This window comes from Oncorhynchus nerka, linkage group LG22 (genome assembly GCF_034236695.1).
Source record: "Oncorhynchus nerka isolate Pitt River linkage group LG22, Oner_Uvic_2.0, whole genome shotgun sequence".
Taxonomy (NCBI): Eukaryota; Metazoa; Chordata; class Actinopteri; order Salmoniformes; family Salmonidae; genus Oncorhynchus; species Oncorhynchus nerka.
Window position 1 is genome coordinate 26481263 of NC_088417.1, and position 25047 is coordinate 26506309.

The 25047-nt window shown below is 39.3% G+C and overlaps 1 protein-coding gene across 3 annotated transcripts in view; it reads left to right on the forward strand.

Annotated features, from left to right (window-relative positions):
* col11a1a (collagen, type XI, alpha 1a) overlaps positions 1-25047 on the forward strand; it is a 112740-nt gene that overhangs the window by 59750 nt on the left and 27943 nt on the right. For all 3 annotated transcript variants that reach the window (XM_029626588.2, XM_065007099.1, XM_065007098.1), the window contains 14 exons: positions 15500-15544; positions 15908-15961; positions 17225-17269; positions 17450-17503; positions 17607-17651; positions 19369-19422; positions 19547-19654; positions 19857-19910; positions 21291-21344; positions 21698-21742; positions 21945-21998; positions 22370-22414; positions 23021-23074; positions 23810-23863. In XM_029626588.2, the coding sequence (XP_029482448.2) occupies positions 15500-15544; positions 15908-15961; positions 17225-17269; positions 17450-17503; positions 17607-17651; positions 19369-19422; positions 19547-19654; positions 19857-19910; positions 21291-21344; positions 21698-21742; positions 21945-21998; positions 22370-22414; positions 23021-23074; positions 23810-23863 (765 nt within the window). The remainder of the gene's footprint in view (positions 1-15499; positions 15545-15907; positions 15962-17224; positions 17270-17449; positions 17504-17606; positions 17652-19368; positions 19423-19546; positions 19655-19856; positions 19911-21290; positions 21345-21697; positions 21743-21944; positions 21999-22369; positions 22415-23020; positions 23075-23809; positions 23864-25047) is intronic.

The window sequence follows — 25047 nt, forward strand, 5'->3', positions numbered from 1 at the left end:
GCTAACCATGTGTATGTGACAAATAAAATTTGATTTGATTTGATTTGATATTACAGACATTACAGACATGATAGTATCCCAGATATTACAGACATGATAGTAGCTCAGACATTACAGACATTACAGACATGATAGTATACCAGATATTACAGACATGATAGTATCTCAGACATTACAGACATGATAGTATCCCAGATATTACAGACATGATAGTATCTCACACATTACAGACATTACAGACATGATCATATCCCAGACATTACAGATATTACAGACATGATAGTATCCCAGACATTACAGACATTACAGACATGACAGTATCCCACATATTACAGACATGATAGTATCCCAGATATTACAGACATTACAGACATGACAGTATCCCAGATATTACAGACATGATAGTATCTCAGACATTACAGACATTACAGACATGATAGTATCCCAGACATTACAGACATTACAGACATGATAGTATCCCAGACATTACAGACATGATAGTATCTCAGATATTACATACATTACAGACACTACAGACACGATACTATCCCAGATATTACAGACATTACAGACATTACAGACATGTTAGTATCCCAGACATTACAGACATGTTAGTATCCCAGACATTACAGACATTACAGACATGACAGTATCCCAGATATTACAGACATGATAGTATCCCAGATATTACAGACATTACAGACATGATAGTATCCCAGACATTACAGACATTACAGACATGATAGTATCCCAGACATTACAGACATGATAGTATCCCAGATATTACATACATTACAGACACTACAGACACGATACTATCCCAGATATTACAGACATTACAGACATTACAGACATGATAGTATCCCAGACATTACAGACATGATAGTATCCCAGATATTACAGACATTACAGACACTAGAGAAATGATAATATCCCAGATTCTACAGACATTACAGACATGATAGTATCTCAGAAATTACAGACATTACAGACATTACAGACATGTTAGTATCCCAGCTATTACAGACATTACTGACATGATAGTATCCCAGACATTACAGACACTACAGACATGATAATATCCCAGACATGCTAACCATGTGTATGTGACAAATACAATTTGATTTGATTTGATTTGATATTACAGACATTACAGACATGATAGTATCCCAGATATTACAGACATGATAGTATCCCAGACATTACAGACATTACAGACATGATAGTATCCCAGACATTACAGACATGATAGTATCCCAGATATTACATACATTACAGACACTACAGACACGATACTATCCCAGATATTACAGACATTACAGACATTACAGACATGATAGTATCCCAGACATTACAGACATGATAGTATCCCAGATATTACAGACATTACAGACACTAGAGAAATGATAATATCCCAGATTCTACAGACATTACAGACATGATAGTATCTCAGAAATTACAGACATTACAGACATTACAGACATGTTAGTATCCCAGCTATTACAGACATTACTGACATGATAGTATCCCAGACATTACAGACACTACAGACATGATAATATCCCAGACATGCTAACCATGTGTATGTGACAAATACAATTTGATTTGATTTGATTTGATATTACAGACATTACAGACATGATAGTATCCCAGATATTACAGACATGATAGTATCTCAGACATTACAGACATTACAGACATGATAGTATCCCAGATATTACAGACATGGTAGTATCTCAGACATTACAGACATGATAGTATCCCAGATATTACAGACATGATAGTATCTCAGACATTACAGACATTACAGACATGATCATATCCCAGACATTACAGACATGATAGTATCCCAGACATTACAGACATTACAGACATGACAGTATCCCAGATATTACAGACATTATAGTATCCCAGATATTACAGACATGATAGTATCCCAGATATTACAGACATGATAGTATCTCAGACATTACAGACATTACAGACATGATAGTATCCCAGACATTACAGACATTACAGACATGATAGTATCCCAGACATTACAGACATGATAGTATCTCAGATATTACATAAATTACAGACACTACAAACACGATACTATCCCAGATATTACAGACATTACAGACATTACAGACATGTTAGTATCCCAGACATTACAGACATTACAGACATGATAGTATCCCAGACATTACAGACATGATAGTATCCCAGATATTACAGACATTACAGACACTAGAGAAATTATAATATCCCAGATTCTACAGACATTACAGACATGATAGTATCTCAGAAATTACAGACATTACAGACATTACAGACATGTTAGTATCCCAGCTATTACAGACATTACTGACATGATAGTATCCCAGACATTACAGACATTACATACATGATAGTATCCCAGACATTACAGACATTACAGACATGATTATATCCCAGACATGACAGACATTACATACATGATAGTATCCCAGACATTACAGACATTACAGACATGATTATATCCTAGACATGACAGACATGATAATATCCTAGACATTACAGACATTACAGACATGATAATATCCCAGACATTACAGACATGATAGTATCCCAGACATGACAGACATTACAGCCATGATAGTATCTCAGACATTACAGACATTACAGACATGATAGTATCCCAGACATTACAGACATTACAGACATGATAGTATCCCAGACATTACAGACATGATAGTATCTCAGATATTACATACATTACAGACACTACAGACACGATACTATCCCAGATATTACAGACATTACAGACATTACAGACATGTTAGTATCCCAGACATTACAGACATGTTAGTATCCCAGACATTACAGACATTACAGACATGACAGTATCCCAGATATTACAGACATGATAGTATCCCAGATATTACAGACATTACAGACATGATAGTATCCCAGACATTACAGACATTACAGACATGATAGTATCCCAGATATTACATACATTACAGACACTACAGACACGATACTATCCCAGATATTACAGACATTACAGACATTACAGACATGATAGTATCCCAGACATTACAGACATGATAGTATCCCAGATATTACAGACATTACAGACACTAGAGAAATGATAATATCCCAGATTCTACAGACATTACAGACATGATAGTATCTCAGAAATTACAGACATTACAGACATTACAGACATGTTAGTATCCCAGCTATTACAGACATTACTGACATGATAGTATCCCAGACATTACAGACACTACAGACATGATAATATCCCAGACATGCTAACCATGTGTATGTGACAAATACAATTTGATTTGATTTGATTTGATATTACAGACATTACAGACATGATAGTATCCCAGATATTACAGACATGATAGTATCCCAGACATTACAGACATTACAGACATGATAGTATCCCAGACATTACAGACATGATAGTATCCCAGATATTACATACATTACAGACACTACAGACACGATACTATCCCAGATATTACAGACATTACAGACATTACAGACATGATAGTATCCCAGACATTACAGACATGATAGTATCCCAGATATTACAGACATTACAGACACTAGAGAAATGATAATATCCCAGATTCTACAGACATTACAGACATGATAGTATCTCAGAAATTACAGACATTACAGACATTACAGACATGTTAGTATCCCAGCTATTACAGACATTACTGACATGATAGTATCCCAGACATTACAGACACTACAGACATGATAATATCCCAGACATGCTAACCATGTGTATGTGACAAATACAATTTGATTTGATTTGATTTGATATTACAGACATTACAGACATGATAGTATCCCAGATATTACAGACATGATAGTATCTCAGACATTACAGACATTACAGACATGATAGTATCCCAGATATTACAGACATGGTAGTATCTCAGACATTACAGACATGATAGTATCCCAGATATTACAGACATGATAGTATCTCAGACATTACAGACATTACAGACATGATCATATCCCAGACATTACAGACATGATAGTATCCCAGACATTACAGACATTACAGACATGACAGTATCCCAGATATTACAGACATTATAGTATCCCAGATATTACAGACATGATAGTATCCCAGATATTACAGACATGATAGTATCTCAGACATTACAGACATTACAGACATGATAGTATCCCAGACATTACAGACATTACAGACATGATAGTATCCCAGACATTACAGACATGATAGTATCTCAGATATTACATACATTACAGACACTACAAACACGATACTATCCCAGATATTACAGACATTACAGACATTACAGACATGTTAGTATCCCAGACATTACAGACATTACAGACATGATAGTATCCCAGACATTACAGACATGATAGTATCCCAGATATTACAGACATTACAGACACTAGAGAAATTATAATATCCCAGATTCTACAGACATTACAGACATGATAGTATCTCAGAAATTACAGACATTACAGACATTACAGACATGTTAGTATCCCAGCTATTACAGACATTACTGACATGATAGTATCCCAGACATTACAGACATTACATACATGATAGTATCCCAGACATTACAGACATTACAGACATGATTATATCCCAGACATGACAGACATTACATACATGATAGTATCCCAGACATTACAGACATTACAGACATGATTATATCCTAGACATTACAGACATGATAATATCCTAGACATTACAGACATTACAGACATGATAATATCCCAGACATTACAGACATGATAGTATCCCAGACATGACAGACATTACAGCCATGATAGTATCCCAGACATGACAGACATTACAGACATGATAGTATCCCAGACATTACAGACGTGATAATATCCCAGACATTACAGACATGATAATATCCCAGACATTACAGACATGATTATATCCCAGACATTACAGACATGATAATATCCCAGACATTACAGACATTACAGACATGATAATATCCCAGACATTACAGACATGATAATATCCCAGACATTACAGACATGATAATATCCCAGACATTACAGACATTACAGACATGATAATATCCCAGACATTACAGACATGATAATATCCCAGACATTACAGACATGATAATATCCCAGACATTACAGACATTACAGACATGATAATATCCCAGATATTACAGACATGATAATATCCCAGACATTACAGACATTACAGACATGATAATATCCCAGACATTACAGACATGATAATATCCCAGACATTACAGACATGATAATATCCCAGACATTACAGACATTACAGACATGATAATATCCCAGACATTACAGGCAGGATAGTATCCCAGACATTACAGACATTACAGACATGATAATATCCCAGACATTACAGACATTACAGACATGATAGTATCCCAGACATTACAGACATTACAGACATGATAATATCCCAGACATTACAGACATTACAGGCATGATAGTATCCCAGATATTACAGACATTACAGACATGATAATATTCCAGACATTACAGACATTACAGACATGATAATATCCCAGACATTACAGACATGATAATATCCCAGACATTACAGACATTACAGACATGATAATATCCCAGACATTACAGACATTACAGACACGATAATATCCCAGACATTACAGACATTACAGACATGATAATATCCCAGACATGACAGACATTACAGACATGATAGTATCCCAGACATTACAGACATTACAGACATGATAATATCCCAGACATTACAGACATTACAGGCATGATAGTATCCCAGATATTACAGACATTACAGACATTACAGACATGATAGTATCCCAGACATTACAGACATGATAATATCCCAGACATTACAGACATGATAATATCCCAGACATTACAGACATGATAATATCCCAGACATTACAGACATGATAATATCCCAGACATTACAGACATGATAATATCCCAGACATTACAGACATGATAATATCCCAGACATTACAGACATGATAATATCCCAGACATTACAGACATTACAGGCATGATAGTATCCCAGATATTACAGACATTACAGACATTACAGACATGATAGTATCCCAGATATTCTGGACATTACAGACATGATAGTATCCCAGACATTACAGACGTGATAGTATCCCAGATATTACAGACATGATAGTATCCTAGACATTACAGACATTACAGACATGATAATATCCCAGACATTAAAGACATTACAGACATGATAATATCCCAGACATTACAGACATTACAGACATGATAATATCCCAGACATTACAGACATTACAGACATGATAGTATCCCAGACATTAAAGACATTACAGACATTACAGACATGATAATATCCCAGACATTACAGACATGATAATATCCCAGACATTACAGACATGATAGTATCCCAGATATTACAGACATTACAGACATGATAGTATACCAGATACTACAGACATTACAGACATTACAGACATCATAGTATCCCATATATTACAGACATTACAGACATGATAATATCCCAAACATTACAGACATTACAGACATTACAGACATGATAATATCCCAGACATTACAGACATTACAGACATTACAGACATGATAATATCCCAGACATTACAGACATGATAGTATCCCAGACATTACAGACACTACAGACATGATAGTATCCCAGACATTACAGACACTACAGACATGATAATATCCCAGACATGCTAACCATGTGTATGTGACAAATAAGATTTGATTTGATTTGATTTGATATTACAGACATTACAGACATGATAGTATCCCAGATATTACAGACATGATAGTATCTCAGACATTACAGACATTACAGACATGATAGTATCCCAGATATTACAGACATGATAGTATCTCAGACATTACAGACATGATAGTATCCCAGACATTACATACATTACAGACATGATAATATCCCAGACATTACAGACATTACAGGCATGATAGTATCCCAGATATTACAGACATTACAGACATTACAGACATGATAGTATCCCAGATATTCTGGACATTACAGACATGATAGTATCCCAGACATTACAGACGTGATAGTATCCCAGATATTACAGACATGATAGTATCCTAGACATTACAGACATTACAGACATGATAATATCCCAGACATTAAAGACATTACAGACATGATAATATCCCAGACATTACAGACATTACAGACATGATAATATCCCAGACATTACAGACATTACAGACATGATAGTATCCCAGACATTAAAGACATTACAGACATTACAGACATGATAATATCCCAGACATTACAGACATGATAATATCCCAGACATTACAGACATGATAGTATCCCAGATATTACAGACATTACAGACATGATAGTATACCAGATACTACAGACATTACAGACATTACAGACATCATAGTATCCCATATATTACAGACATTACAGACATGATAATATCCCAAACATTACAGACATTACAGACATTACAGACATGATAATATCCCAGACATTACAGACATTACAGACATTACAGACATGATAATATCCCAGACATTACAGACATGATAGTATCCCAGACATTACAGACACTACAGACATGATAGTATCCCAGACATTACAGACACTACAGACATGATAATATCCCAGACATGCTAACCATGTGTATGTGACAAATAAGATTTGATTTGATTTGATTTGATATTACAGACATTACAGACATGATAGTATCCCAGATATTACAGACATGATAGTATCTCAGACATTACAGACATTACAGACATGATAGTATCCCAGATATTACAGACATGATAGTATCTCAGACATTACAGACATGATAGTATCCCAGACATTACATACATTACAGACATGATAATATCCCAGACATTACAGACATTACAGGCATGATAGTATCCCAGATATTACAGACATTACAGACATTACAGACATGATAGTATCCCAGATATTCTGGACATTACAGACATGATAGTATCCCAGACATTACAGACGTGATAGTATCCCAGATATTACAGACATGATAGTATCCTAGATATTACAGACATTACAGACATGATAATATCCCAGACATTAAAGACATTACAGACATGATAATATCCCAGACATTACAGACATTACAGACATGATAATATCCCAGACATTACAGACATTACAGACATGATAATATCCCAGACATTAAAGACATTACAGACATTACAGACATGATAATATCCCAGACATTACAGACATGATAATATCCCAGACATTACAGACATGATAGTATCCCAGATATTACAGACATTACAGACATGATAGTATACCAGATACTACAGACATTACAGACATTACAGACATCATAGTATCCCATATATTACAGACATTACAGACATGATAATATCCCAGACATTACAGACATTACAGACATTACAGACATGATAATATCCCAGACATTACAGACATGATAGTATCCCAGATATTACAGACATTACAGACATGATAGTATACCAGATACTACAGACATTACAGACATTACAGACATCATAGTATCCCAAACATTACAGACATTACAGACATTACAGACATGATAATATCCCAGACATTACAGACATTACAGACATTACAGACATGATAATATCCCAGACATTACAGACATGATAGTATCCCAGACATTACAGACACTACAGACATGATAGTATCCCAGACATTACAGACACTACAGACATGATAATATCCCAGACATGCTAACCATGTGTATGTGACAAATAAGATTTGATTTGATTTGATTTGATATTACAGACATTACAGACATGATAGTATCCCAGATATTACAGACATGATATTATCTCAGACATTACAGACATTACAGACATGATAGTATCCCAGATATTACAGACATGATAGTATCTCAGACATTACAGACATGATAGTATCCCAGATATTACAGACATGATAGTATCTCAGACATTACAGACATTACAGACATGATCATATCCCAGACATTACAGACATTACAGACATGATAGTATCCCAGACATTACAGACATTACAGACATGACAGTATCCCAGATATTACAGACATGATAGTATCCCAGATATTACAGACATTACAGACATGATAGTATCCCAGATATTACAGACATGATAGTATCTCAGACATTACAGACATTACAGACATGATAGTATCCCAGACATTACAGACATTACAGACATGATAGTATCCCAGACATTACAGACATGATAGTATCTCAGATATTACATACATTACAGACACTACAGACACGATACTATCCCAGATATTACAGACATTACAGACATTACAGACATGTTAGTATCCCAGACATTACAGACATGTTAGTATCCCAGACATTACAGACATTACAGGCATGTTAGTATCCCAGACATTACAGACATTACAGACATGACAGTATCCCAGATATTACAGACATGATAGTATCCCAGATATTACAGACATTACAGACATGATAGTATCCCAGACATTACAGACATGATAGTATCCCAGATATTACATACATTACAGACACTACAGACACGATACTATCCCAGATATTACAGACATTACAGACATTACAGACATGATAGTATCCCAGACATTACAGACATGATAGTATCCCAGATATTACAGACATTACAGACACTAGAGAAATTATAATATCCCAGATTCTACAGACATTACAGACATGATAGTATCTCAGAAATTACAGACATTACAGACATTACAGACATGTTAGTATCCCAGCTATTACAGACATTACTGACATGATAGTATCCCAGACATTACAGACATTACAGACATGATAATATCCCAGACATTACATACATGATAATATCCCAGACATTACAGACATTACATACATGATTATATCCCAGACATTACAGACATTACAGACATGATAGTATCCCAGACATGACAGACATTACATACATGATAGTATCCCAGACATTACAGACATTACAGACATGATTATATCCTAGACATTACAGACATGATAATATCCTAGACATTACAGACATTACAGACATGATAATATCCCAGACATTACAGACATGATAGTATCCCAGACATGACAGACATTACAGCCATGATAGTATCCCAGACATGACAGATATTACAGACATGATAGTATCCCAGACATTACAGACGTGATAATATCCCAGACATTACAGACATGATAATATCCCAGACATTACAGACATGATTATATCCCAGACATTACAGACATGATAATATCCCAGACATTACAGACATTACAGACATGATAATATCCCAGACATTACAGACATGATAATATCCCAGACATTACAGACATGATTATATCCCAGACATTACAGACATGATAATATCCCAGACATTACAGACGTGATAATATCCCAGACATTACAGACGTGATAGTATCCCGGATATTACAGACATTACAGACGTGATAGTATCCTAGACATTACAGACGTGATAGTATCCCAGATATTACAGACGTGATAGTATCCCAGATATTACAGACATTACAGACATGATAATATCCCAGATATTACAGACGTGATAATATCCCAGACATGACAGACATTACATACATGATAGTATCCCAGACACTACAGACATGATAATATCCCAGACATGACAGACATTACAGACATGATAATATCCCAGACATGACAGACATTACAGACATGATAATATCCCAGACATTACAGACATGATTATATCCCAGACATGACAGACATTACAGACATGATAGTATCCCAGACATGACAGACATTACATACATGATAGTATCCCAGACATGACAGACATTACAGACATGATAATATCCCAGACATGACAGACATTACAGACATGATAATATCCCAGACATTACAGACATTACAGACATGATAGTATCCCAGACATGACAGACATTACATACATGATAGTATCCCAGACATTACAGACATTACAGACATGATTATATCCCAGACATTACAGACATGATAGTATCCCAGACATGACAGACATTACAGCCATGATAGTATCCCAGACCTGACAGACATTACAGACATGATAATATCCCAGACACTACAGACATGATAATATCCCAGACATTACAGACATGATAATATCCCAGACATTACAGACATGATAATATCCCAGACATGACAGACATGATAATATCCCAGACATTACAGACATGATAGTATCCCAGACATGACAGACATTACAGACATGATAATATCCCAGATATTACAGACGTGATAGTATCCCGGATATTACAGACGTGATAGTATCCCGGATATTACAGACGTGATAGTATCCCGGATATTACAGACGTGATAGTATCCCGGATATTACAGACGTGATAGTATCCCAGACATTACAGACATGATAGTATCCCGGATATTACAGACGTGATAGTATCCCTGATATTACAGACATTACAGACATGATAATATCCCAGACATTACAGACGTGATAGTATCCCAGACATTACAGACGTGATAGTATCCCAGATATTACAGACGTGATAATATCCCAGACATGACAGACATTACATACATGATAGTATCCCAGACATTACAGACACTACAGACATGATAATATCCCAGACATGACAGACATTACAGACATGATAATATCCCAGACATTACAGACATGATAATATCCCAGACATTACAGACATGATAATATCCCAGACATAACAGACAAGATAATATCCCAGACATGACAGACATTACAGACATGATAGTATCCCAGACATTACAGACACTACAGTCATGATAATATCCCAGACATGACAGACATTACAGACATGATAATATCCCAGACACGACAGACATAACAGACAAGATAATATCCCAGACATAACAGACGTGATAGTATCCCAGACATTACAGACGTGATAATATCCCAGACATTACAGACGTGATAGTATCCCAGACATTACAGACATGATAATATCCCAGATATTACAGACGTGATAATATCCCAGTCATGACAGACATTACATACATGATAGTATCCCAGACATTACAGACACTACAGACATGATAATATCCCAGACATGACAGACATTACAGACATGATAATATCCCAGACATGACAGACATTACAGACATGATAATATCCCAGACATGACAGACATTACAGACATGATAATATCCCAGACATTACAGACATGATAGTATCCCAGACATGACAGACATTACATACATGATAGTATCCCAGACATGACAGACATTACAGACATGATAATATCCCAGACATGACAGACATTACAGACATGATAATATCCCAGACATTACAGACATTACAGACATGATAGTATCCCAGACATGACAGACATTACATACATGATAGTATCCCAGACATTACAGACATTACAGACATGATTATATCCTAGACATTACAGACATGATAGTATCCCAGACATGACAGACATTACAGCCATGCTAGTATCCCAGACATGACAGACATTACAGACATGATAGTATCCCAGACATTACAGACGTGATAATATCCCAGACATTACAGACATGATAATATCCCAGACATTACAGACGTGATAATATCCCAGACATTACAGACGTGATAGTATCCCGGATATTACAGACATTACAGACGTGATAGTATCCTAGACATTACAGACGTGATAGTATCCCAGATATTACAGACGTGATAGTATCCCAGATATTACAGACATTACAGACATGATAATATCCCAGATATTACAGACGTGATAATATCCCAGACATGACAGACATTACATACATGATAGTATCCCAGACACTACAGACATGATAATATCCCAGACATGACAGACATTACAGACATGATAATATCCCAGACATGACAGACATTACAGACATGATAATATCCCAGACATGACAGACATTACAGACATGATAGTATCCCAGACATGACAGACATTACATACATGATAGTATCCCAGACATGACAGACATTACAGACATGATAATATCCCAGACATGACAGACATTACAGACATGATAATATCCCAGACATTACAGACATTACAGACATGATAGTATCCCAGACATGACAGACATTACATACATGATAGTATCCCAGACATTACAGACATTACAGACATGATTATATCCCAGACATTACAGACATGATAGTATCCCAGACATGACAGACATTACAGCCATGATAGTATCCCAGACATGACAGACATTACAGACATGATAGTATCCCAGACATTACAGACGTGATAATATCCCAGACATTACAGACATGATAATATCCCAGACATTACAGACATGATAATATCTCAGACATTACAGACACTACAGACATGATAATATCCCAGACACTACAGACATGATAATATCCCAGACATTACAGACATGATAATATCCCAGACATTACAGACATGATAATATCCCAGACATGACAGACATGATAATATCCCAGACATTACAGACATGATAATATCCCAGACATTACAGCCATGATAGTATCCCAGACATGACAGACATTACAGACATGATAGTATCCCAGACATTACAGACATGATAGTATCCCAGACATTACAGACATGATAATATCCCAGACATTACAGACGTGATAATATCCCAGACATTACAGACATGATTATATCCCAGACATTACAGACGTGATAATATCCCAGACATTACAGACATTACAGACATGATAATATCCCAGACATTATAGACATGATAATATCCCAGACATTACAGACATTACAGACATGATAATATCCCAGATATTACAGACGTGATAGTATCCCGGATATTACAGACGTGATAGTATCCCGGATATTACAGACGTGATAGTATCCCGGATATTACAGACGTGATAGTATCCCGGATATTACAGACGTGATAGTATCCCGGATATTACAGACATTACAGACGTGATAGTATCCCAGACATTACAGACGTGATAGTATCCCAGATATTACAGACGTGATAATATCCCAGACATGACAGACATTACATACATGATAGTATCCCAGACATTACAGACACTACAGACATGATAATATCCCAGACATGACAGACATTACAGACATGATAATATCCCAGACATTACAGACATGATAATATCCCAGACATTACAGACATGATAATATCCCAGACATAACAGACAAGATAATATCCCAGACATGACAGACATTACAGACATGATAGTATCCCAGACATTACAGACACTACAGACATGATAATATCCCAGACATGACAGACATTACAGACATGATAATATCCCAGACATGACAGACATTACAGACATGATAATATCCCAGACATTCCAGACATGATAATATCCCAGACATGACAGACATTACAGACATGATAATATCCCAGACATTACAGACATTATAGACATGATAGTATCCCAGACATGACAGACATTACATACATGATAGTATCCCAGACATGACAGACATTACAGACATGATAATATCCCAGACATGACAGACATTACAGACATGATAATATCCCAGACATTACAGACATTACAGACATGATATTATCCCAGATATTACAGACATTACAGACATGATAGTATCCCAGACATGACAGACATCCTAGACAGTAACACAGACATTGTCACATTCAATATCACAGACATCACAGACCATACATACAATAGTGTCACAGACATTACAGACAATAGTGTCACAGACATTAAAAGACAATATCACGGTCTTCACAGACCAAATATATGCATCTAAACGTACAAATGTAAAAAATAAATTTAAAAAAGGGTTGATGTTGCTATTGACTCTCAGTACCCACATTAATCATTTGTTTTTATATGTGTGTGTAATGTCTAAAAAATGGTTGGATTTTTTTGTTAGATAATATTCTCACTGTAATGGGGTATTATATCAGGAGCTTACGGAAATATACTGCTCTCTGATGATTATTTACATCACATTTTGGGATTAGTTGAATTCTGCCTCTATCCTCTTCTGCTTCCCCCCTCCCTTCCTCTACCCATCCCCACTTCCTCTCCCCCTCTCTCTCCCTGGTAAAGAGAGACACACAGAGAGATTTTCTTGGAATATTTTCCTGGGTTTTCTGTGGGGGGTTGAGGGAAGCTGTGAAAGCATCTCATTCATGTCTGTGGAATGCCTGCAGAGAGAGACACACCTGTAGGAGCAAGCTCCCCGAGCTGCAGCACAGCCTCAGATTACTCTCTCTGCCACACACAAACACACACACACACACACACACACACACACACACATTCACACTCACGTGGGCACAAATACACACACACACGTGCACGCACACACTCAAGAATGAATACAGTCTCACCATTCTTGCCCTTGCATGTCCGTTAGCACCTTCTGCTGAGTCCCCAATCCCCCTCCATGACCCCAGCTAGCCTGTGTGTGTGTGTGTGTGTGTGTGTGTGTGTGTGTGTGTGTGTGTGTGTGTGTGTGTGTGTGTGTGTGTGTGTGTTGTCGCTGCTATGGCAACAAATTCTGAAACTGTCGGTCTGCTTCTGTCCTGCAGGGTCTTCCTGGTCCTCAAGGTCCCATCGGACCACCTGGTGAAAAAGTAAGTTGAAGCGCTGCTCTTCACTCCTCTGTCAACAGAATTGACCTGAAAGGGCCGTGGGTCATACAGGGTCACACAAAGTCTAAAAGTGTGTGATCTGTTGGATGTAAACGTTGTGTGCTTATTTACCAGAGTCCTGCACTGAAGGGTTTTCAATGCACTGAATGTAAGCCCCTTTACACAAGTGTCTACACAAAACGTCAAAGATTGCACCTAGTAGCTGATCTGTTACAGATCCAAATTATTTTCAGATGCGTGTTGTGTTTCTCAGAAGTGAACTGACTATGTCCCGGAGGTCGTTAAAGTGTTGTTTTGATCTTTGACCCATGCTGTGTTTTTCTCTCCTTCTGTCTCTGTTTACAGGGACCTCAGGGCAGGTCGGGGTTGGCTGGTTTACCCGGGTCAGATGGACCTCCTGTACGTGCTATTCTGTCATTCTGTTTACACCTCTCGCTGAGTCTCACACTCCTTCCCTCCTGTCAGACTATTCGCTCATCCATTGCCCTCAGACAAGCCACAAGTACCTGTGACAGGCAACACACCGTTGAGAAGCAGTATAACACGTCGAGATTTATATTGTGATGGTGGAATGAAATGTTGACTGCCATCGTTTGCTTTAACATAGCAGCCCACAAGTACCACTACATATCCGTATACAGTAGAGGAAGACATACATACCACACGCTGTAGTATATACAGTAGGATTAGCTTGCCCCAGGGACTTTGTACATTTACATTGACATTTGAGTTATTCGGCAGATGCTCTTATCCAGAGATCGACTTACACTTAGTCATTAAGGGGAGATTTATGATGACCGCGATAATTAGTTTGCTAGCAAACTAGATTGGTTGAACGATCTCATGTGCTGTCACACAAAATGAGGAAGTGAAGCAAAATGTAGCGTGCCCCAAACATCTCTCCCTTCCACGACAACTACCATCCGTTAAGCCACAACACCGACCAATTGTCCTGTCTGTTGCTCTCTCCCAACTTCATGTGATATGATTTATTCTATTGACTTGAACATTAGAGAGGGCTGCCGCTTCCACATAAATACATAAAAACATGGAATAAATGGAGAATTAACACCAGATTATACACCTGGCTCGCCCCTCACACACAAAAAAGTCCCTGAGTTAATATCAGGCAAGTCAGAATGCATTTTGTTTTACGGCCTGTACTAGTATCTCCCTCTCCCTCAGTGGTCTGTTAGCCTGGCTCTATCTGCTGCAGTGTGTATCGGGGAGAGGCTGGGAAGCTGAGAGGGAGGCAGCCTGAAGCCGAACGATTTACAGCCTCCTGCACTCCGACCTTTTTAATTAGTGCCAGGTGTGCAAGTTAAAAGGTCTGACTGGTGTAGAGTAAGCAGTCAGTCAGTCAGACAGTAAGACTGAGCCTAGACCTAATCTCTGTTAAAGCTTCCGTCACTCATCAGTTTACACAACCGCCACGACCAGACGGGCAGGCCGCTGTCGTACACTAACACTGAGGCCTTCTAGAACTTTCTGATGCACCGAGCTATTCCATAGATTCAAACTAGAACTTTTTTTGATGTGTGTGTTGCATAAAATCAAACTCTGGTGTTCATTGCTTGAGTGAGCGCTACCAACTTAGAGGGCGCATCCGTATGAGATTGAAGTACTGTATCTAAGTCATTTGTGTTCGTTCTTCTCTTACAGGGTCATCCTGGTAAAGAGGGCCCACCTGGCGAGAAGGGAGCTTTAGTAAGTACAATTAACATTTACATTTTAGTAGCATATGGTTGATTGACTGATTAGCTGATTGATTGATATGTTCTTTTTTGAATATGAAACAAAGAAAAGAGTAGTTGAAATAGTTTATGCCATGTCTCGTGTTGAGAGACTAATGGATACATTGTTCTCTCTGTCTTTGTCCTCCTCCAGGGCCAGTCAGGTCCCCAGGGTCCTATTGGTTATCCTGGTCCTCGTGGTGTCAAGGTACGGTGGTGGGGCTCACCAAGGTGACGTTCAGAATCTTCCTCATGGTGGTACAGTTTGTGTTGGGTTGATAACTGTGGTCTGTTTCCTGTCTGTCTACTAGGGTGCTGATGGTGTTCGTGGACTGAAGGGTGGAAAGGGAGAGAAGGTAAAGCTTCTCCTAATCATCATTTGATGCTTCATATCGTGCTGCCATTGCGTGTAATTATTTTTTTTAAACTTTTATTTAACTAGGCAAGAACAAATTCATATTTTCGATGACAGCCTAGGAACAGTGGGTTAACTGCCTTGTTCAGGGGCAGAACAACAGATTTATACCTTGTCAGCTCAGGGATTCGATCTTGCCCCTTTGCTGATACTAGTCCAATGCTCTAACCACTAGGCTACCTGCCGCCCCAAAGAAGTCCATGTTGTGATAACTAGGACTTTCCATCCGTCCAATGAGTTAAACTCAACGTTCAGTCACAAAGTCCTTATGCGGTCCAAAATATCCACACTACCCCAATCTATATTATACTAATTCAAGACCAAGAGCATGACACAGATCTAATATTAATGTTGTTTTTACATCAGTAACACCATGGATGTTATTACTGAATCATTTATGTTGAAGTTTTATGTTAATTTATGTTAAAGTTAGGGTTTAATGTAATCCCAAAACCTTGAGGAAGGAAGGTATTGTTTGTTCTGAATAGAAAATGAATGCCCCCCCCATCCAAGAGGTGAGGGCTTGTCGTGAAACGTGCATGGTTTCGCAGCTCTGGGTGCAGGGTAGACACACACACACACACACACACACACACACACACACACACGCACACGCACACACACACACACACACACACACACACACGCACACGCACACACACACACGCACACACACACACTGCATTATGTATTAGGATGAGAAAAGACACAGACAAGTGACAGACTGCACACAGGGTCTCAGGGAGCTACAGAGGAAAATAGACAGTGAGAGACAAAGAACACAGAGGGAAAGATGAGAGAGACTGAGAAAGCTTTTCTTATTCTCTTGTTAACTATTTCATGGCTGCCATGAATTGATACAATAAGAATTTGATCCAGGGCGAAACTTTTACAGCGTGTGCAGGGAGTTAACAAGTGTACATTGTACAGCAGCCAGACATTGCCTGAAGTAGCCTACACTATACTTCAACAACGCGTATTTTGCAGCATCATATATTCTCCACTTACATATGTGAGTGATAGATATTTCTACTGTGTGTTTGCTCGTCCACAATGTTTTTGTAATGCATTAGCTCCCTATAGGACCATTATAATTAAAGAGAAGTGTTCCTTGCGCTCCAATTACCCTGACCCTGTAGTCTGCCTACTTACTTGATTGTGTTCTTCGTATTTCTTATTTTTGTCTTTGTTCTACCTTGTTATTCTTTTGTATTACATTGTTATTGATGACTACATTGTTGGGGTTAGAGCTATGCTTGTGCATTTGACATTAAAACCTGAATCTGAAACTTGAAACAATGCACATGCAGTAAGATTCTCCTCGTTGGCCACCAGATGGCAGTAGTCTGCTCTGCATACAGAGAGGCTGCACATTTGAAGCAGATGAGGTTCTCTATTTTATAGCCTATGGAAAGATATAGGCCGTATCCATTTAGATTGGCTATTTTCAATTAAAACAACAAGTATTTAAAAATAAATATGTGTCCACAGATAGTCTACCATTGAAATAATTTGTATTGAATAATGCAGGTACAAGCTCAAGGCATACTGAATCCCACTGATCTCTTACACACGGTGAAAAACAACAGCAACATTCAGTTTCCTACAAATCAACTTAACCCAAGTAACCCTGTTCATATTTGTCTCTCTTATTTTAGGGTGAGGACGGTTTCCCTGGGTTCAAGGGAGATATGGGTCTCAAAGGTGACAGGGTGAGTTGACGACTCATGTGCATAGATACTGATTCACCCATAATTGTATGTGTATGGTACACTATACACCATAGACCACAGTGATGGTACAATACCTTACCTGGTGTCTGTTGGGTTTGTTCAGGGTGAGCTCGGTGTGCTTGGGCCCCGCGGGGAGGACGGACCTGAGGGCCCCAAGGGCCGAGCAGGGCCCAACGGAGAGTCTGGCCCCATGGGTGCTGCTGGAGAGAAGGTAACATCTTCATTCACACCTTCTCTTTGTCTTGTAAGGTCAAGCTGTTGTTAACAGCATATCCCTCTTTAGACTGTAAGGTGAATCTGTTGTTAGTAGCATATTCCTGAAGCCTGTGGAAATACTTGAATTCATTTTGAGCTAGTACAACTGTGTACCAATACATTGTGCTCATTCAGCGAGACTTTTCTGTTGTCTTCAGGGAAAACTGGGTGTTCCAGGATTACCCGGCTACCCAGGAAGACAAGGTCCAAAGGTACGTAAACAATCACCACGGTGATGCCTGTGAGGACTTCTCTGTGTGGGGACAACTTAAATGAACAACATCCACCCGTATCCGGGCACATGACCCACCACACGGTTAGGAAGCAGACATGGCTGTTGACTAAACAACATCCAGGGACATTTTTACCAGAGTCGGCTCATTGACAGATCTGTCTTTCAATAGGTAATGATGATCCAAGATGGAGGTACTGTAGATACTGCTTTCACACAGGATTCATATTAGAAACAGACACTAAGAAGCCATGTTGTGTCCTCAGAGACCTAGAAGATGGGCAATGTCCCTCTTGTAACCCTGAGACTTCCAGTTATGTACAACAGGGAATTACATGTCCTTCTTCTAATTCCTTACCCATCACATCCAGCAATCTGCTGTTCAGTAATCCACCGTAATATGGATTAAAAGATTACTAACATTATGCTGGAAGATTATGTGGCTTTCTGTGAGATGGTATCTAATAGACTGTAGAGCTAATTTATGCCTGAGAGCTGCCAAAAGTAGTATTTTTATAAAGTGAACTGTTGAAGCGATGCCATGGGCGTCTGAAAGCACGGCCACTGAGTTTAGAGATATGGCAGTTATATGGTGAGAGGTTGGTAGTCCGTCAAACTCTGAACGTTTGGCCCCTTTCTATTTCCATTGCATTATGTTGAGCTTCAGATCGCATCATGACTCTGTGAAACGGGGCCTAGAAAACAGTGTAGCTGCAGCTTTGAAATGGGAGAATAAACCATTGTGTTGATGTCATGTTTGAATACTTTTACGAATACCAGGACTGAAGTACAAGGGTAAGATGATGTGGAATCCCACATACACAACAAATGCCATGATTAGAAACCAGCCTGTCTTCACGTTAAGTGATTGTCTGGGTTTTTGAACTTGTTGTCATTGGTTTTCTTTTGTTGTTGTTTGGTGTCTGTTCCATGTTCCCCCTCCTCTGATCTGTTAAATTAGATGTTTTCTCAAAGGATCTTTACAAAGCCATCATGATTTTAGAAGTCTTCGCAGACAAAGGAAGTGTGTGTGTGTGTGTGTGCATGCATGCATGCGTGTGTCTTGTCACAGTGTCGTATAATATTTCCCGTTCTCCATATGTGCCGTGTTTTTAGCGTATAATTCTGAGAGCGATGAGCTTGTGATTGTTGAGCTGAGGAGTAGTCTCTCCTCTGTGTCGTCTGTTTCCCCATGGCACGGTGCTGGATACAGAGTCAGTGTCTGATGCAGCTCTCTGTCTCTCACAACATAATAGAGGTTGACAGTCAACAACAACAAGCGAAAGCAAAACCTTCTCAAACCATTACTTATTAACATGGATATCCTGATTCCTCTCCTTCCTGCCTTGTTGATCCGCAGGGTTCCAGCGGCTTCCCGGGCTTCCCAGGGGCCAACGGAGAGAAAGGAGCCAGGGTAAGATAAATAGTCCCGTCCCTGTTTCTGTATGGAACGCACACACACTGCATCATAACACTACACAAAGGACATTGATTCCCATTACAAAAGCATTTGTGTGATGAGTTTGCATGAAATACAACCCCCAAGAATCAATGTGGAAGAGAACAAAAAGATGCTGAAACTGTTGTTTGTTCTCAGTGATTCCCATTCCCTTCGCAGCCTTGAATAGAACGTTATGTTCACCTAGAGTTTTTTTTACACAGACCTGGAGAGTAACTTTGAAAACAACTTACTGAGGAAGTTTAGGAAATATTGACCTTGAGTTGGTTTCTGTTGAAATAAATGTCTTCTTCTCTGTTCTTCAAAAGGGCGTGGCGGGCAAACCCGGTCCAAGGGGGCAAAGAGGTCCAACGGTATGTTCTCCTCCATTTTACCACGTTAAGAACGAATCAATGATTGATTTAGTTCATGAATGAATACATTTGTATTTGTGTGTCTTAATTGTTGCCACACGTATGAGACTGCGGTACTGGACTGGACTGGACTGTGTAGTCTTACCTGATCTTGGATCAGTCTGTGTTCTGAGCTGTGTGTCTGTCATCTCCGGTCTCCTAGGGTCCACGAGGGGGTCGGGGTGCTAGAGGTCCTACAGGCAAGCCAGGCCCTAAGGTAACTACCCTCTCCATCTTTTCTTATTTCACCTTTTATTTCACCTTTTATTTCACCTTAGCAGGGAGTCCCATTGAGACCAATGTCCCTTTCCCTGCAAATACACACATGACAAATACCACATAATGTAAATATGTAAGATTACAAACAACACACTCAAGAAAAACAATCACATTCCTCAGCAAAGAGGTCTCAAAGACATGTCCCACTTGACAACTCATAGAAAGACCTTACACCATAGGGGTAATGACATTGGTCATCCACGTGTAGCTGTGTAACTGCTAACACCTCTATGCATGATGTGTGATCACTGTGTTGTCTTGTAGCAGTAGAACATCTGATGCTGATTTTCTGTCTGTTGTGTTTTGCAGGGCACGGCGGGCAATGATGGTCCACCTGGCCCGCCTGGTGAAAGAGTAAGTCCCATCAGCCACTGCTTCCGAGGGGGAGGGTTATGAGGCTGACCCATGGATAATGAAATGGGAAATGGCTTGGAGTAAGAAGCAGTTAAGCAGTTAACAACGACTGCCTGTCTGACATAGTGGTGGGGTTGGAGTAAAGAGTGGGAGCCCTGACCTGGACTGGTGGTGATTACCACAGGAGGAAAGGAAGCATTTATTGATTAATGATCGCTAGGTGGTCACTGTTAGAGGCAAGGGCCAATCTGGGTACCCTTTTTTTCGTGGTTTTGTTATAGTTGTTCCATATCTCTATCCCTCTCTCTCTCTCTCTCTATTTATCTACATATATGTCCCTCTCTCACTCACGGCCAGCCACACAGCCACACCTAACCAGCCACACCCAACCACACCAAGACATGCCCAGCCACTCCCGACCACACCAAAGCACACCAAGCCATGCCCACTCAGCCACATCAGGCAGCGTGTATCGTCTCTGAGGCTAACAGAACTTATGGTTGTCGGGCAGAATTTCTGCCCCACTACAATGGGAGTGTCTCATTTCGGAGACTCAAAGACTGTCTTCACTCTTCCATTGTCTGATTACCGCTCTGTTTATTCCAGGGACCTCAAGGACCCCAGGGCCCCGTCGGGTTCTCAGGACCAAAGGGCCCCCCTGTAAGTATCCTCTCACCAGTACCATAGTCATATTTCTGAGGTAACCCTCTCCTGCAGTCAAGCTGCCTCATACATGGAATGTTTTTTCGATTTTTAAAAATAATTTCATAATTAATAAACATTTTAAAAAATGAAACGTAGAAAATCCAGTGTTTGTACAGTATGCCAAACAGGTTTGTTATATTTCAGTCTTCTGTGATGAATATAAAGTGTCATATTGGGATGCACACTCAACATTTAATATATTTCAACTCTGACATGGTACACGTGTCTTGTTTTTTTTAAGCACATAACCATGTGTGTGAGGTCTATACTTTATCTTCAAAGTAGATTTGTTTAAGACTACCAATAATCACTCTGTATGACTCTGATTTAGCCCACTGCAGTAATTAAAGGAAAGCAATTTGGAATGCAATAGTGTGGGCTATGTATTTGGCTGTATCACTGATTGGGTGTAGTAATCATTACTGTTATTGAAGCAGAACCCTGTTTTTCAACATCCTATTGCCAGAAGACAAGTGTTCATTTCCTCCTATTGATTAGAGTTTGATTTAACCTTTGCCGATAGTTCTGTTTCTTCTTTGCAGGCCATTACTTTGTAGAACGGCTAGTGTTTAAAAAGACTTCCACTCTGATATATTCCCATGTATTTGTCATTGAACAATAAAACAGGTTACTTTTGGTCGTTCATGTAGTTGTCATTGATAGAGTCCACGTTCTCTGTGTCATTCCTAGGGACCACCTGGAAAGGATGGGCTGCCCGGCCACCCTGGTCAGCGAGGAGAGACGGTGAGTGTTCCTGACCGCGCCCCTCGTTAGAGCTGTCACACACCTGGGCACACCGGGCCAGTCGGCTTGGACAGACAATTCCTGCCAGGTGTGGAAACATAGGACTGCCCCTGCTCTCTCGGGGTGGGAAACACTCCGACTAGTCTAATTTTTCACACCTGGACGGATTTGTCTCCTCAAGTCTGCATGCTTTTATAGCACCAAGAAGCCCGGGTGTTGGACAGCTCACTTTTGTCTTAGACACACAGGCCTTCTTCTCTGGTTTACCTGATATATTTAGTGAGAGAGAGATTGAGAGAGTCTCTATGTCTCTCTGTCTCTGCCTGTCTCTCTCTCTCTCTGTCTCTCTGCCTCTCTCTCTCTCTCTCTCTCTCTCTCTCTCTCTCTCTCTCTCTCTCTCTCTTTCTCCTTTCTCTCTCCCTCTCTTTGTCTCTGCCTCTGTCTCTGTCTTTCTTTGTCTCTGTCTCTCTCTTTCTCTCTGTACCTCTCCCTGTCTCTCTCTGGGCCAGCGCCTTCAGTAGGATGTCTTTATGTAATGTTGAAGAGAGAGACAGACATATTGTATCTGATGGAGCGAAACACATCCTGAGCTCAGAGACTAGACTACCCCTGAGTCCCTGACACACACTCAGACACAAGGCTGTCTAAATGCAGCCAGAGGGTCTAGTCTGTCTATCTTCCCAGGTCGTTTGGGGGAAATGGTAAATACCGCCAGACAGCCAGTCTATCTGATCACTCATCTGTGTTCCAGGCCTTAAATGGACTAAGTTACAGTTGAATAGACTGAATCTGTATTTTAACAAACATTAGATAATATCAGCATGGAACACAGGAAGGAATTACCCTAACACGATAAACCCAGCAGGAATAATGCATTAAGCCTCATCTCTCTGCATATCCCACCATTTTTAGTGAGTTTATTCAGCAAGCTTTGCATTCATCCCCCCTCAATCCGATTATCCTCACAGGGCACTAAAAGATGCTAAAAGCTCCACGGAGCAGGGAGCATCCCTTCTCCATTTGTTCCCCCCCCCCCCCCCCCCCCCCCTCTGGCTCCTCTTGAAATGACATCGATAAGCATCTTCATTAAGATGTTTACACCACAGGCTGGGGGAGCGGCCAATAGCAGAATTGATCATAGTAATAAAATGTTCTAGGCCCTAGGCAGTGGGCACGGATCCATC